Genomic DNA, 12,576 nt, shown 5'->3' with positions numbered 1-12,576 from the left:
AGAGTAATGCCTTTTTTTTTTTTAACATCTTGACCGCCACTTTACCCCAATTAAGTCATTGTTAGGATACTCATACAGTACTGTCTTCTCTGTGTCTACTTTGTTTTCATTACTTGATGCCCAAACGCTTACTCGCATTTCAGAGTCATTTATATAGTTTCTCAAGTCCCAGACTGTCAGAGGAACTGATGCCTTAAGGCTTGCTGTATTGGACTTTGATACAGGCTTTGTTCTTTCCTTACGCATGTCTCTAGAACTCTCTTTGTTCATACTGGACTAACAGTGTGCTGAGCACTATGGAATTGTGAAGGCCGTGTGGCCTTTTCCCCCCCAAGGAGCATGATTCCAACTCCAGTTAAGCTCCCTTGTTATAACGTGCACCTTGCTAGATCATGTGGCTCCCACGAACTGCCTTCAAAAGAGACAGCAATCTGTACACTGCTGCTGTGTGGTAGCAGGAATGAATCTGACCCCTGGGCAGCACTGATACGTGCCAGCCAACAGCCTCTCCATTTGACCTGCCAATGCGGAAACAACCATCACAAATGTGTTTTGTCTTACTGGGAGCTCATTAGCATATTGTAACTGGGGTTTCAGCCAGAAGCACTGCTAGAGTAACAGATATGTGGGTTATTGCCTTCATAAAGATTTGAATACCATCACCTGTAATCGTTGGCTCAATATTTATTTCCCCTGTTTTGGCAGCTTATCCCTTGTTGAGCCATTGATGAAAGTTATTGCTGCTGAAAAGAGAGGGTTTTTTCCTTGCCTATTCTCAAGCTTTACTCGGGCCATATTGTGTTGATGGTAGGATCAAATGAATCATATAGTGCTGCATTATATCTGAAACTGAAACTTGTTAAGCTGTCACATTTCACGGTGGACGGGAAGTTAACAATATAAACATCCAAGAGTCTGGAATCCAAATCGCTGAGAAAATAATAGATCTTGTGGCCTTGATGTGAAATGGTGCTTACCTCACAAGGTGATAGATATTTTGAAAACACTGCAGAATGACAGAAGAAAATCAAACTCCATGAAACACATTTTTATGGCAGATTTCACACAGTGTGAATGCATAGTTTGTTCAATGAATTGATTTATCTCTCAGAATTTCGGGTCCTCAAAACAATTTTAAATATCAGGGCCCTCTTAAAGGGTAACTTGTAAGATTCAATGAAACCCCCACCCCACCCCGTATTAAGTTTAATGGAAAGAAATGCTATTTTACAACAAATTTGCTAAGCTAAGCACTGTTCTCCTTACAGTAGTCCTAATGCAAGACAACAGATCTGCCTGATTGTGATTCACATATCAGAAGGTCATTTGCAATACTTAATGGCAGCCCAGCTCAGTCTTATGTAGTTATTTCTTTGAGATAATAGTTTTACAGATTCACTGTCAGATTAAAAATCATAATAAAAATAAAACCAGTACATTTCCTTCACTTTGTTAAAAATAACACTTTCAATTACCAAAACTAAACATTTTAAAATTCTGATTTGCCCATCCCTGTTTATATTGCATAGTTATTTTTCATATGATTCTTCTCACTTTTGTTTTTTCCCTAGTCAGTTTCACATTTTGGCTCTCAGACACTAGCACACTGTTTTAATGTCTGAGTTCAAAATTGGGCAGGGGAATGTTTGTTTTAAAATCTGATCTTCATTACATTTCGTAAAGTAAATTTTGAAGATTTGTATGAAGTTTTGGCGCTCTACAGAGGACTGATATGCCCAGTTTTTGGATAACACGGGAAAATTATAAGGGACAATGTGGACAGTGCTTACTTTTTAAAAATCTGCTTTCAAGACTGGGCATCCAGCTGGTGGGATTTTCAAAGTCACGGCTGTATGATGCTGTATGATGCTGTACACACCAGGCACGGCTGCCCTCCCAGTTTCTAAATATCACTCCCCTTCACTCCAGCCAAAGTCACTCAAAACACTTTAGCACCCTTTCGTTTTCACCCAGAGTCTGCTAGGGCAGTACAATGACCTCACGTGCACTTGAATGGATAGAAAATCCCCCAAAATTTGGCCATGATGTGGGGGAATTAGTCACTGATATTTTTAAAAGTGATATTAAAGCTGCTTTTCCCATTCGGTGCCTGCAGAAGTGAGGAAGAAGCACAAAAGGGCAATTCTACACACACTCATCAACTTTTTTAATGCTTGGGCAGGTGCAAATAGCCAACTGAGCCACTCATCAGATGCTGGGTACTGAGGGGATTTTCAGATCTAGTTTTGGCTGCACCCAGGGTTGACTAAATTAGAAAAGAAGATGCTTTTGTTGTTGTTTTAAATTCAATTAGTGAACATGATTTGAAACTGCATTCCGCGCCTAGTGTAGGCACAGTTCAAACCACACGAGCTGGTTGTTGTGTAGCCTGGAAGGAGCTTAGGTTACAGCCAAGACCAGCTATCATGATTTGAAAGGTGTACACTAGGTGCTGAGTGGTGCTTCAAATTAGGTTGGCTAACTCGATTGAAACAAACAAAAACCTAGCCTAGAAAAGGCCCAGATTGCCAGCGTGCTTAATCGGGGTGACCTGAGAACAAAAATGTATAGTCCTCAACTTTGTTTTTAACTGATTGACAAGGTGGATGGCTTTAGCTGTTTTGGACAACGTTTTACTATTCCTGACATCAGTTTTACATTTGTCACCTACACATAGGCTTCCAGAATGGCCCTTTTGCAAGGTTTCATTGGTCATTTTTGCCTCACTGGCATCTCTCAGCTGCTCCGTGTACGGTGAGAGGGCAAGATCAGAAACAAGAATAATCAAAGCCAAACCCAACAACTGCCGCCTCCAGCACTGGTTCAGTTTCAGTAACTTTCTTGGTATGGACATATAAGAATGGAAGACCAATGAATTCCAAAGCGTGCGTGTCAGCGATCACATGGGTGCCAAAAATTTTGATGGCACAACAAGATTGCCATTGACGGACATAAACTGAATATACAATCAGATCACTTTAAGCACCTTGCCAGAGATCAATTCGAGTGTCTCTTGATTTGCAAGAAGGCCACGTTCCTTTGAGATTTCCCATGATGATGATTTGTGCTTAGTGGGATTTTCAAAAGCAACCATGCAGATTTTTCTGGGGGTGCAGTGGGTTCACATAGCGTATGATGTGCTAGTGAGGCCTGGATACCCAGTTTTGAGCAGTGTAAAAACAGGCTATATTTAGACCTTTGGTGTACATGATGAGCAAAGACAATATTTGAAACTAGCTAGTTACGTATGTTGCAGTTATATTTTTCTTTGCACTTTCCTATGTTATAAGGTGTAACCAGGACATCTTAAGGTGGTACCAAATTCCACAGGTTTTAGGACCAGATCTTGGCAGGGCTTTGCATGTAGCACTCCCATTAATGCCCATGGGAGTGCCATGCATGACATGCTTACAGAACTAAGTTCTTAATATTCCACAGAGATTATTAGAAGAGAGGAATTTAGTGGGTCTTGTCAGTGTAGTATCAACTCAGATTATATTTTATTTTCCATTAGATTCCCCCATGATTAGACTGTACTGAATCCTCTCATTATGTTTCAGATGCTTCCCAAAACCAACGAACAGAAAGTGAGCCCAAGAGAAATTGCTGATAACATTTCCAGAAACATTCCTGAAAATGAATACATTGAGAAGGTTGAAATCGCTGGTCCTGGTATGGTCACTCTATTGTTGTACCTTCCCAACATTTAAATTTGATGTTGCAGCTATTCTACCAAGTGGCAATAAAGGAGACAAAATCTAGTTAGATTATTTTTTAGCTTTATAAATAGAATTAAAATTTGAATTACATTCAGTTTTGCCTGATGAATTTGGCAGGATAAAATCTGCTTACTAGCACTTGCATTAGAATCAGTGGGTGAAATCCTGGTCCCAGGGAGGTCAATGGGAATTTTTCCATTGGCTTTACTGGGATCAGGATTCCACCCTATAGGCTTCTAGGTTTTGTCCATAGTACAAAATCACCACCAAAATTGGCAGTCTTGGGAGAAAATGATTGGGCCTGGAACCCAACCCAAGCTATCCTCTCATCCTCAGAGGAGATCGTTCCAGCGCAGAGCTAAGGCACAATGGCAGAGCAATGTGGAAAGTATAACACTGCTACTGCTCATGCTCTGAAGGAAGTGGAAGACTTCAGTCTCTTTGGTACTCACTCTGACCCCATTCATAAGCACTAAATAAAATGAAATATTTTGCGGATGGATGGGGAAGAGAATCTCTGTTAGCCCTGTATCAGAGGGGTAGCCGTGTTAGTCTGGATCTGTAAAAAGCGACAAAGAGTCCTGTGACACCCTATGGACTAACAGACATATTGAAACATAAGCTTCCATGGGTGAATACAATGCATCTGACGAAGTGGGTATTCACCCACGAAAGCTTATGCTCCAATACGTCTGTTAGTCTATAAGGTGCCACAGGACTCTTTGTCGCTTTCTGTTAGCCCTGCAACTCAGTAAAATCAAAGCAGTGCCCAAATGTTCTGCAAGTCTGAATTTTTCTAAATGTGACACTGTGGTTTTAAATATATGGGAACTGGTGGCACTTGTACATAGTAAAGCCTCATGTGCATAAGTGCCTACAGCAGGGGTCTCAAACTCAAATGACCACGAGGGCCACATGAGGACTAGTACATTGGCCCGAGGGCCGCATTACTGACACCTCCCCCCAGCCGCCCTCGGCCCCACCCCCACTCCACCCCTTCCATGAGGCCCTGCCCCGCCCCGCCTCTTCCCACCCCTTCCCTGCCCCCATTCCAACCCCTTCCCCGAAATCCCCAACTCCGCACCATCCCTGCCCCCAGGGGGTACAGGAGGGGTGTGGGGTGTGGCGGGGGCTCAGGGCAGGGGGTTGGGGTGCAGGAGGGGTGCGGCGGGGGTTCAGGGCAGGGGGTTGGGGTGCAGGAGGGGTGTGGCAGGGGGTTCAGGGCAGGGGGTGCAGGGTGCGGCAGGGGGCTCAGGACAGGGGGTCGGGTGCAGGAGGGGTGCAGGGTGCGACGGGTTCAGGGCAGGGGGTCGGGGTGCAGGGTATGGCAAGGGGTTGGGGTGCAGGAGGGGTGCGGCAGGGGATTCAGGGCAGGGGGTTGGGGTGCAGCAGGGAGTTCAGGGCAGGGGGTTGGGGTGCAGGGTGCGGCAGGGGGTTCAGGGCAGGGGGTTGGGGTGCAGGAGGGGGGCGGCAGGGTTTTCAGGGCAGGGGTGCAGGGTGTGGCAGGGGGCTCAAGGCAGGGGGTTTGGCTGCAGGAGAGGTTCAGGGGGCGAGCTCTGGCCCAGTGCGCACCGGAGGCAGGGCAGGCTCCCTGCCCTGCCCCTGCGCCGCTCCGGGAAGCAGCCGGAACCTGGGGGAGGAGGGGCACAAGGGTTTGTGTGTTGCGTTGCTTCAGGCACCGCCCCCAGCAGCTCCCATTGGCCGGGAATGGGGAACTGCGGCCAATGGGAGCTGCTGGGGGCGCTGCCTGAAGCAACAGCCACACACAGACCCTTGTGCCCCTCCTCCCCCAGGTTCTGGCCGCTTCCAGGAGTGGCGCAGGGGCAGGGCAGTCAGGGAGCCTGCCCTGTCCTGCTCTGTCCCCGGTGCGCGTCGGGCCAGATCCGCTCTAGGTAAACGCTGGGGAAGGGCGGGGGGGCCGCAGAAAATAACCCCGCGGGCCGCATGTTTGAGACCCCTGGCCTACAGGATAGCTCGCTGGGACAGCTGTGAGTAATGTCACTTAACTATATAAGTGTTTGCAAAATACCCCAAGATACATTTTTTGTCAAATATTTCACTCTTGGGTTCACTCTTGATTACAAGAACCCCAAAGCAGGTACTTAGCAGATCTTGTAGCATTTGATATGTATAGTTTAGACTTCTTTGCTTAATAGCAATTTGTTTGTGGAAAACAGTCTCTCATAACCTGGTAAATAAACTCTCTTTTTTTCAGAGAGTGATCATGTTTTTTTCCTCTTACAGAAACAAAAGTTTATTAAGACGTTGTGTAGTTAGTTTTAAATACTGTATTTTCCTTGTATCTAGGGAATTGTGAACTTTGGTACTAAACAAAATTAAATGGCTTTCAAGGATACTTTTACAGCACCAACAACCATTGTTTTTCCTCTAAAGGTTTTATTAACGTCCACTTGAGAAAGGATTTTGTGTCCAAACAACTGAGCAGTTTACTGGTGAATGGAGTTCAACCACCGGCTATTGAAAACAGGAAAAAGGTGTGCTAGTAAACTTTCATTAAAGTCTCAGTACTGCTTTCAGTCCAATAGCAAGTGCTGATGAATGGTTCTGACTCGGTTTTTGCTTGGTATGCGTGTACTTTCTTACTGAGCTTATAATGAAGGTTTTAACAAACATTCCAACTACAAATACACAGGTTATTACTATTTTAACAGTGGGCACTTCGGGGTTAGTCAGTTTGCAGCTGTTGGGGCAGCGGGGGAGACTTGGACTGACTTGGCAAGGAGATCTGGACGAAAAGTCTGAGGAGTGGAGACTGGGTTGTTAAGGGGAATGGGACATGGGGACGTGGGTGGGGAAGAGATAGGAGAGGAACAGGTGGGAGGGAGCAGAAGGGGTCAAGCTTGGGAGGAACGGACAGAAGAACCTATGCCCACTTGAGCACTCTCCCTTCAGAGCCTGCAATGAAACCCGAGATTCCAATTCCTTTTCTGTCAGCAAATATCTGTGCAGACCATGGGCAAAGTGTATGTCTCATCCCCTTCTCGTGTGGTCCACATAGAGGACGACAGCATACTATCGCTATCAGTTACTCAGCTCAAGTGGCAGAGGTCTGTGCAGTGGATCTAAAGGTTTCAGTCCTGCTCATGACCCATGTGGATGTCAGTATGATGCCACATGATGGAATTTCTTGTTTATTCAGTTTGCTGCTTTGAAAATCTAGGAAACTACACACTCAAAAACTGTTAAAAGAAGCAACAGAGGGTCCTGTGGCACCTTTAAGACTAACAGAAATATTGGAGCATAAGCTTTCGTGGGTGAATGCCCACTTCAATTAACCCACGAAAGCTTATGCTCCAATACTTCTGTTAGTCTTAAAGGTGCCACAGGACCCTCTGTTGGTTTTTACAGATTCAGACTAACACGGCTACCCCTCTGTGACTTGTTAAAAGAAGGTTATTAAGGTTGCAAAGTCAAGTATTCAGAAGTTAAGAAATGCCAGAATTAAGGTTGCTCTTGCAATTGAATGCTGCCCAGAGAACTGGATTCTATCCTGGCCTGTTCCAGGGTTGTAGTTGTGATGCTAGGAAATTCATTTGTATCAGACTTTTCACAGGTGGGCACTAATGCATGTTCTTCATTTTCTGAGTGCCTGACATGAGACCCTGGGTCTGATTTGCAGAAGTGCCAAGCACTGTCAGCTGCAAATGAATTCAATGGGAGCTGTGCTTTGAATATATAAAGTCTTGTATAATGTTATGTGTGCTGAAATATCACGTCCTAGTCATCTCAAGTTGGGCACTCAAAATTAGTGGAAATTTTTAATCTTAATCTCTCTGTGCCTCAGTTCCCCATCTGTAAAATGGGAATAATATCCCCTCCTTGCACATGGGTGCGGTGAAAATTGTTTGTGAAGCACTCAGATGCTATTGTGATAGGCGCCATAGAAAATCCCATGAGGAGATTAGAGTTGGGTTTGACTAGCGTGCAGCAGATAAGGCATAGGGCCACATGTTGAACGATGAGAAAACAAAATGTTTAACAATATGTTTAACAATTGAAATTTATTAAATATTTTGGATTTTTCTACATTTTCAAATATATCAATTTCAATTACCACTCAGAATACGAAATGTACAATATTCACTTTATATTATTTTTATTACAAATATTTGCATTGTAAAAATGATAAACAAAAGAAATCGTATTTTTCAGTTCACCTCAGACAAGTACTGTAGTGCAATCTCTTTATCATGAAAGTGCAACTTACAAATGTAGGTTTTTTTGTTACATAACTGCACTCAAAAACAAAACAATTAAAACTTTAACAATGTAAAACTTTAGAGCCTACAAGTGCACTCAGTCCTACTTGTCCAGCCAATCTCTAAGACAAACAAGTTTGTTTACATTTACGGGAGATAATGCTGCCCACTTCTTAATTACAATTTAACCTGAAAGTGAGAACAGGCGTTCGCATGGCACTGTTGTAGCTGTTGTTGCAAGATATTTATGTGCCAGAGAGGCACTAAAGTTTCATATGCCCTTCATGCTTTGGCTATCATTTCAGAGGACATGCTTCCATGCTGATGACACTCGTTTAAAAAAAAATGTGTTAATTAAATTTGTGACTGAACTCCTTGGGGAGAATTGTATGTCTCCTGTTCTGTTTTACCCACTTTCTGACATATATTTCATGTTATAGCAGTCTCGGATGATGACCCAGCACATGTTGTTCGTTTTAAGAACACTTTTACTGCAAATTTGACAAAATGCAAAGATACCAATGTGAAATTTCTAAAGATAGCTACAGCAGTCGACCCAAGATTTAAGAATCTGAAGTGCCTTCCAAAATCTGAGAGGGACGAGGCGTGGTGCATGCTTTCAGAAATCTTAAAAGAGCAACACTCTGATGCGGAAACTACAGAACTCAAACCACAAAAAAGAAAATCAACCTTCTGCATCTGACTCAGATGATGAAAATGAACAAGTGTCGGTCCACACTACTTTGGATCATTAATGAGCAGAACCCGTCATCAGCATGGACGCATATCCTCTGTAATGGTGGTTGAAGCATCAAGAGACATACGAATCTTTACTGCATCTGGCACATAAGTATCTTGTGACGCCAGCTACAACGCCTGTTCTCACTTTCAGGTGACGTAATTAAGAAGTGATCAGCCTTATCTCCTGTAAATGTAAACAAACTTGCTTGTCTGAGCAATTGGCTGAACAAGAAGTCGGACTGAGTGGATGTGTAGGCCCTAAAGTTTTACATTGTTTTGTTTTTGAATGTAATTTTTTTTGTACATAATTCTACGTTTGTAAGTTCAACTTTCATGATAGAGATTGCACTACAGTACTTGTATTAGGTGAATTGAAAAATACTATTTCTTTTTTTTTTTACAGTGCAAATATTTGTAATAAAAAATAAATATAAAGTGAGCACTGTACACTTTGTATTCTGTGTTGTAATTGAAATCAATATATTTGAAAGTGTAGAAAACATCCAATAATATTTAAATAAATGGTATTCTATTATTGTTTAATAGGGCAATTAATCGCAATTAAATGTTTAATCGCTTGACAGCCCTAGTCATTATGTAATTGAAATCTGTGTCGTAATGTAAATGCACACGGAGTCTGACTTCAAATCTGGCATTTCCTGATTTCTGAGTGCTTGACTTTGCAACATTAATAATTTTCTTTTAACATAGTTTTTATATGCAATATATGTATAAAATCTCTGTACATCCTTCTTGTTTGTTAAATGGTCCTCTTTTACATAGCATTGTATAAGTTTCCTGCGGGTACGGGGATCTATGCCAATGGATCTGATTTTCAGGATTGGGCCTAAAAAGGGTGTTTTTGCTCTGAATTGTTTGCTGGAGTTTGGAGCTAAAAGCCACATTTAGAGTTTGATGTGCCGGGTTTGTAGAGTGTAAGTAGGGATGCAGATAATTTTCATAGGCAAAATATGATGCAGCCAGAAGAGTTCTAGACATTTAGAGCCTGATTTTCAAACCAGCACCAAACTATAAAATGACTACGGTTATACACACACAGAAAATTGAGCTTGCCCAAATGGCCGGTTGTAATTGACCATTTGCCACATGCAAATACATCACTTGTGTATGCAGTCATGATGACTGTACATATCCATGAGGCACGTATCCACAACTTTGAAAATCTCACCCTGAGAGCAGGACATCGTACAGTGCGGCATTTAATAATGTTTCTCCCTCTTCATTTGTTGCCCTGTCCAAGGTGGTGGTTGACTTCTCTTCCCCTAACATTGCCAAAGAGATGCATGTTGGTCACCTGCGCTCGACTATTATTGGAGACAGCATGTGCCGTCTGTTTGAGTTTGTGGGCTATGATGTTCTGAGGTGAGCACTGCTGGACTCGGGACACAAGTTTGTTCATCTCTATTTATACAAGTGCACCAATGATGCCTGTCTGTATGTTCTAGCCTTAAAAATACATCATAACTAATACCCTGAGTGTAGCAGCACAATTCGGTATTACCCTCCCACCCCAGCAAGCCATGTGACTGAAAAGCTCTAATCACCCTTCCCCGCCAACAATGTTCAGCCTGTTTTAGTTCTGATTTCTCGTATGATGCATAATTTTGTTTTGCACTCTCTAATTGTTGTCCAGGTTAAACCATTTAGGAGATTGGGGCACCCAGTTTGGAATGCTCATTGCTCACCTCCAAGATAAATTTCCAGATTTCCTGACTGTTTCACCCCCCATTGGGGATCTCCAAGCTTTTTACAAGGTATTTTAGCTAATATATCCACTTGTTCTCCTCTTACTTTTAAATGAAGCAATAATTCAGAACTGTTGTGAATGATCAGTATAACATTGTTGAAACAAAATGAATTTTAACTGGGTTTGTTAAAGAAGTAAAGAATTGCTTGTTGTAGTTTATGAAATACAGGTAACTGGTCTCAGGAACTGTATACTGCTTTAATAAAAGTAATTTGTTACCCTATCAATTAAGCCACACTGCTTTCCTTCCACCAAATAAAAAATTGCTTTAAAGTGTCAGAAATACTGTTTTGCATAGGAGAGAAAATACTTTTTCTTACGTATGGTTTTTAACCTAGGAATCCAAGCGGAGATTTGACACAGAGGAAGAATTTAAGAAGCGAGCCTATCAGTGTGTGGTCCTACTACAGAGCAAAAATCCAGACTTCATTAAAGCATGGAAACTGATCTGCGATGTATCTCGGAAAGGTAACAGTTAAAATTAGTGTCTCTTTCTTTAAACCAGTGTTTGTTTTAAGTGGATCATTTTATGTTGATCTGAGACACAAGTTGTTCTTTGGAAATCAATAAAATTCGTTGGGATAAAAAGGAGCAATATGGCTGAGGAAGGTTTGTGCCATAGAACTCCACCATACGTATCAGAGCAGGATGCAGAATTCACTTAAAATGAATACAGCTGCACTTGAAAGTCCTAGGATTCTCAGATTTGCCCCAAACAGCATTATGGGTGTTGCCCTTAATACTCTCTGGAAGAGTGGTTTTGAAGACTTAGCACCAGTGACATTAGCACCAATGTAGAGTGACATCTAAGTATTATGCTGATTGATGCTTAACAAATGTCTAATATTAGTAACAATCGATCATTTCCAAACAAAATGTCTGACCCTCATTCTTTCCTGCACCTCTGTTTAACAACCTGTGTTTCAGAAGCAGACAAAGAGAGAAACCCTTCATCTCTTTCTGACAGCTTGTTGAAGTGTTTATGCTTTTACTGGATAGTATAGTATTGTTGTGGCCTGTTTTATTTATTAAATGTTACTTACCTCTGTAATATGGCATTCTGTCCAGTATGGCTCAGAAATTGAAGGTTTTGCTACATTGCCTTAATATCTGAATACTTCCCAGTCACTGATGAATTCAGCCTTTCTCCTCCTCTCTTCCCCCCCCCCCCCCCCCCCCCCACACACACACACACACACCGAGGTAAGGAAGTACAGTAACTCCATTTTACAGATGGGACGTGAGGCACAGAAAACAAGTGACATGCCCATGGTCACAGATTGCAAGAGAGCTGGAATCGAACCCAGATCTCTTAGTTCCCAGGCTAAAGACTTAGCCTCAGGATCATCTTTCCTCTCATTTCAGTCATATTTTAAGGGGCCTATTTGCTTCGAGTCTTAAACACAGTCAAAATCTTGTACGTGTTATTTTTTTATAGTTCTCTCTGTTTTCTCTACTCAGAGTTCCAAAAAATCTATGACTGCTTGGACATTAAACTAATAGAGAGAGGGGAATCATACTACCAAGATAAGATGAAAGATATTGTGCAAGAATTTGAAGAAAGAGGTAACATGTTCCTTAACATTGTCAAAAAAATCAACAATTGTCCAGTCACTTTTTTTTTTTTTTCAGTTTGAGAGAGAGTTAATTGCTACTAGTTCATTTAGAGACACTTTCAAGATTGATGTTCCCCAGATTAGACACTGCCTTTCATCCTCTCTTGTCCTTCCCCTCCATATATATTTAACTAGAAAATGCTCTCCTGCTGAGGGGCACAGGCTATTATTCTTGTTTTTGTCATTCAGAAAGGTCTGGGAATTGGGGCCCTGATGCAAAAATGCATTAGGAGTGTGTTGGGTCTATATTGGGAATTACCAGGAGCTAGAATGTGACATTACAAATATTTATGTTCCATACAGTTAAGCTAGTCAAGTAACACTGTAACATCGAGATGCACCAGCACCTTAGCTTGGTCCTAATTAGTGGGGGCAATTCTTTCCATAGTAAAACTTCCAAGGGCCTACTCCAGCCAGGTTGGGGTCCTGTGACACAAAAAACATTGTGAAGTGACAGACACACTCAGTTCCCATTGACTTTATTATTGTCATGAATGAAAATGGGGCACAAA

General features: G+C 42.2%; 1 protein-coding gene across 2 annotated transcripts in view; it reads left to right on the top strand.

Annotated features, from left to right (window-relative positions):
* The window catches only part of RARS1 (arginyl-tRNA synthetase 1), a 34,155-nt gene that overhangs the window by 12,815 nt on the left and 8,764 nt on the right, over nucleotides 1–12,576 (top strand). For both annotated transcript variants that reach the window (XM_065409174.1, XM_065409175.1), the window contains exons 4-9: nucleotides 3,561–3,672; nucleotides 6,114–6,214; nucleotides 9,942–10,063; nucleotides 10,335–10,455; nucleotides 10,787–10,916; nucleotides 11,910–12,014. In XM_065409174.1, coding sequence (XP_065265246.1) covers nucleotides 3,561–3,672; nucleotides 6,114–6,214; nucleotides 9,942–10,063; nucleotides 10,335–10,455; nucleotides 10,787–10,916; nucleotides 11,910–12,014 — 691 coding nt within the window. The remainder of the gene's footprint in view (nucleotides 1–3,560; nucleotides 3,673–6,113; nucleotides 6,215–9,941; nucleotides 10,064–10,334; nucleotides 10,456–10,786; nucleotides 10,917–11,909; nucleotides 12,015–12,576) is intronic.

This window comes from Emys orbicularis, chromosome 8 (assembly GCF_028017835.1).
Source record: "Emys orbicularis isolate rEmyOrb1 chromosome 8, rEmyOrb1.hap1, whole genome shotgun sequence".
NCBI lineage: Eukaryota > Metazoa > Chordata > Testudines > Emydidae > Emys > Emys orbicularis.
This window is presented reverse-complemented; position numbering and strand designations above follow the sequence as displayed.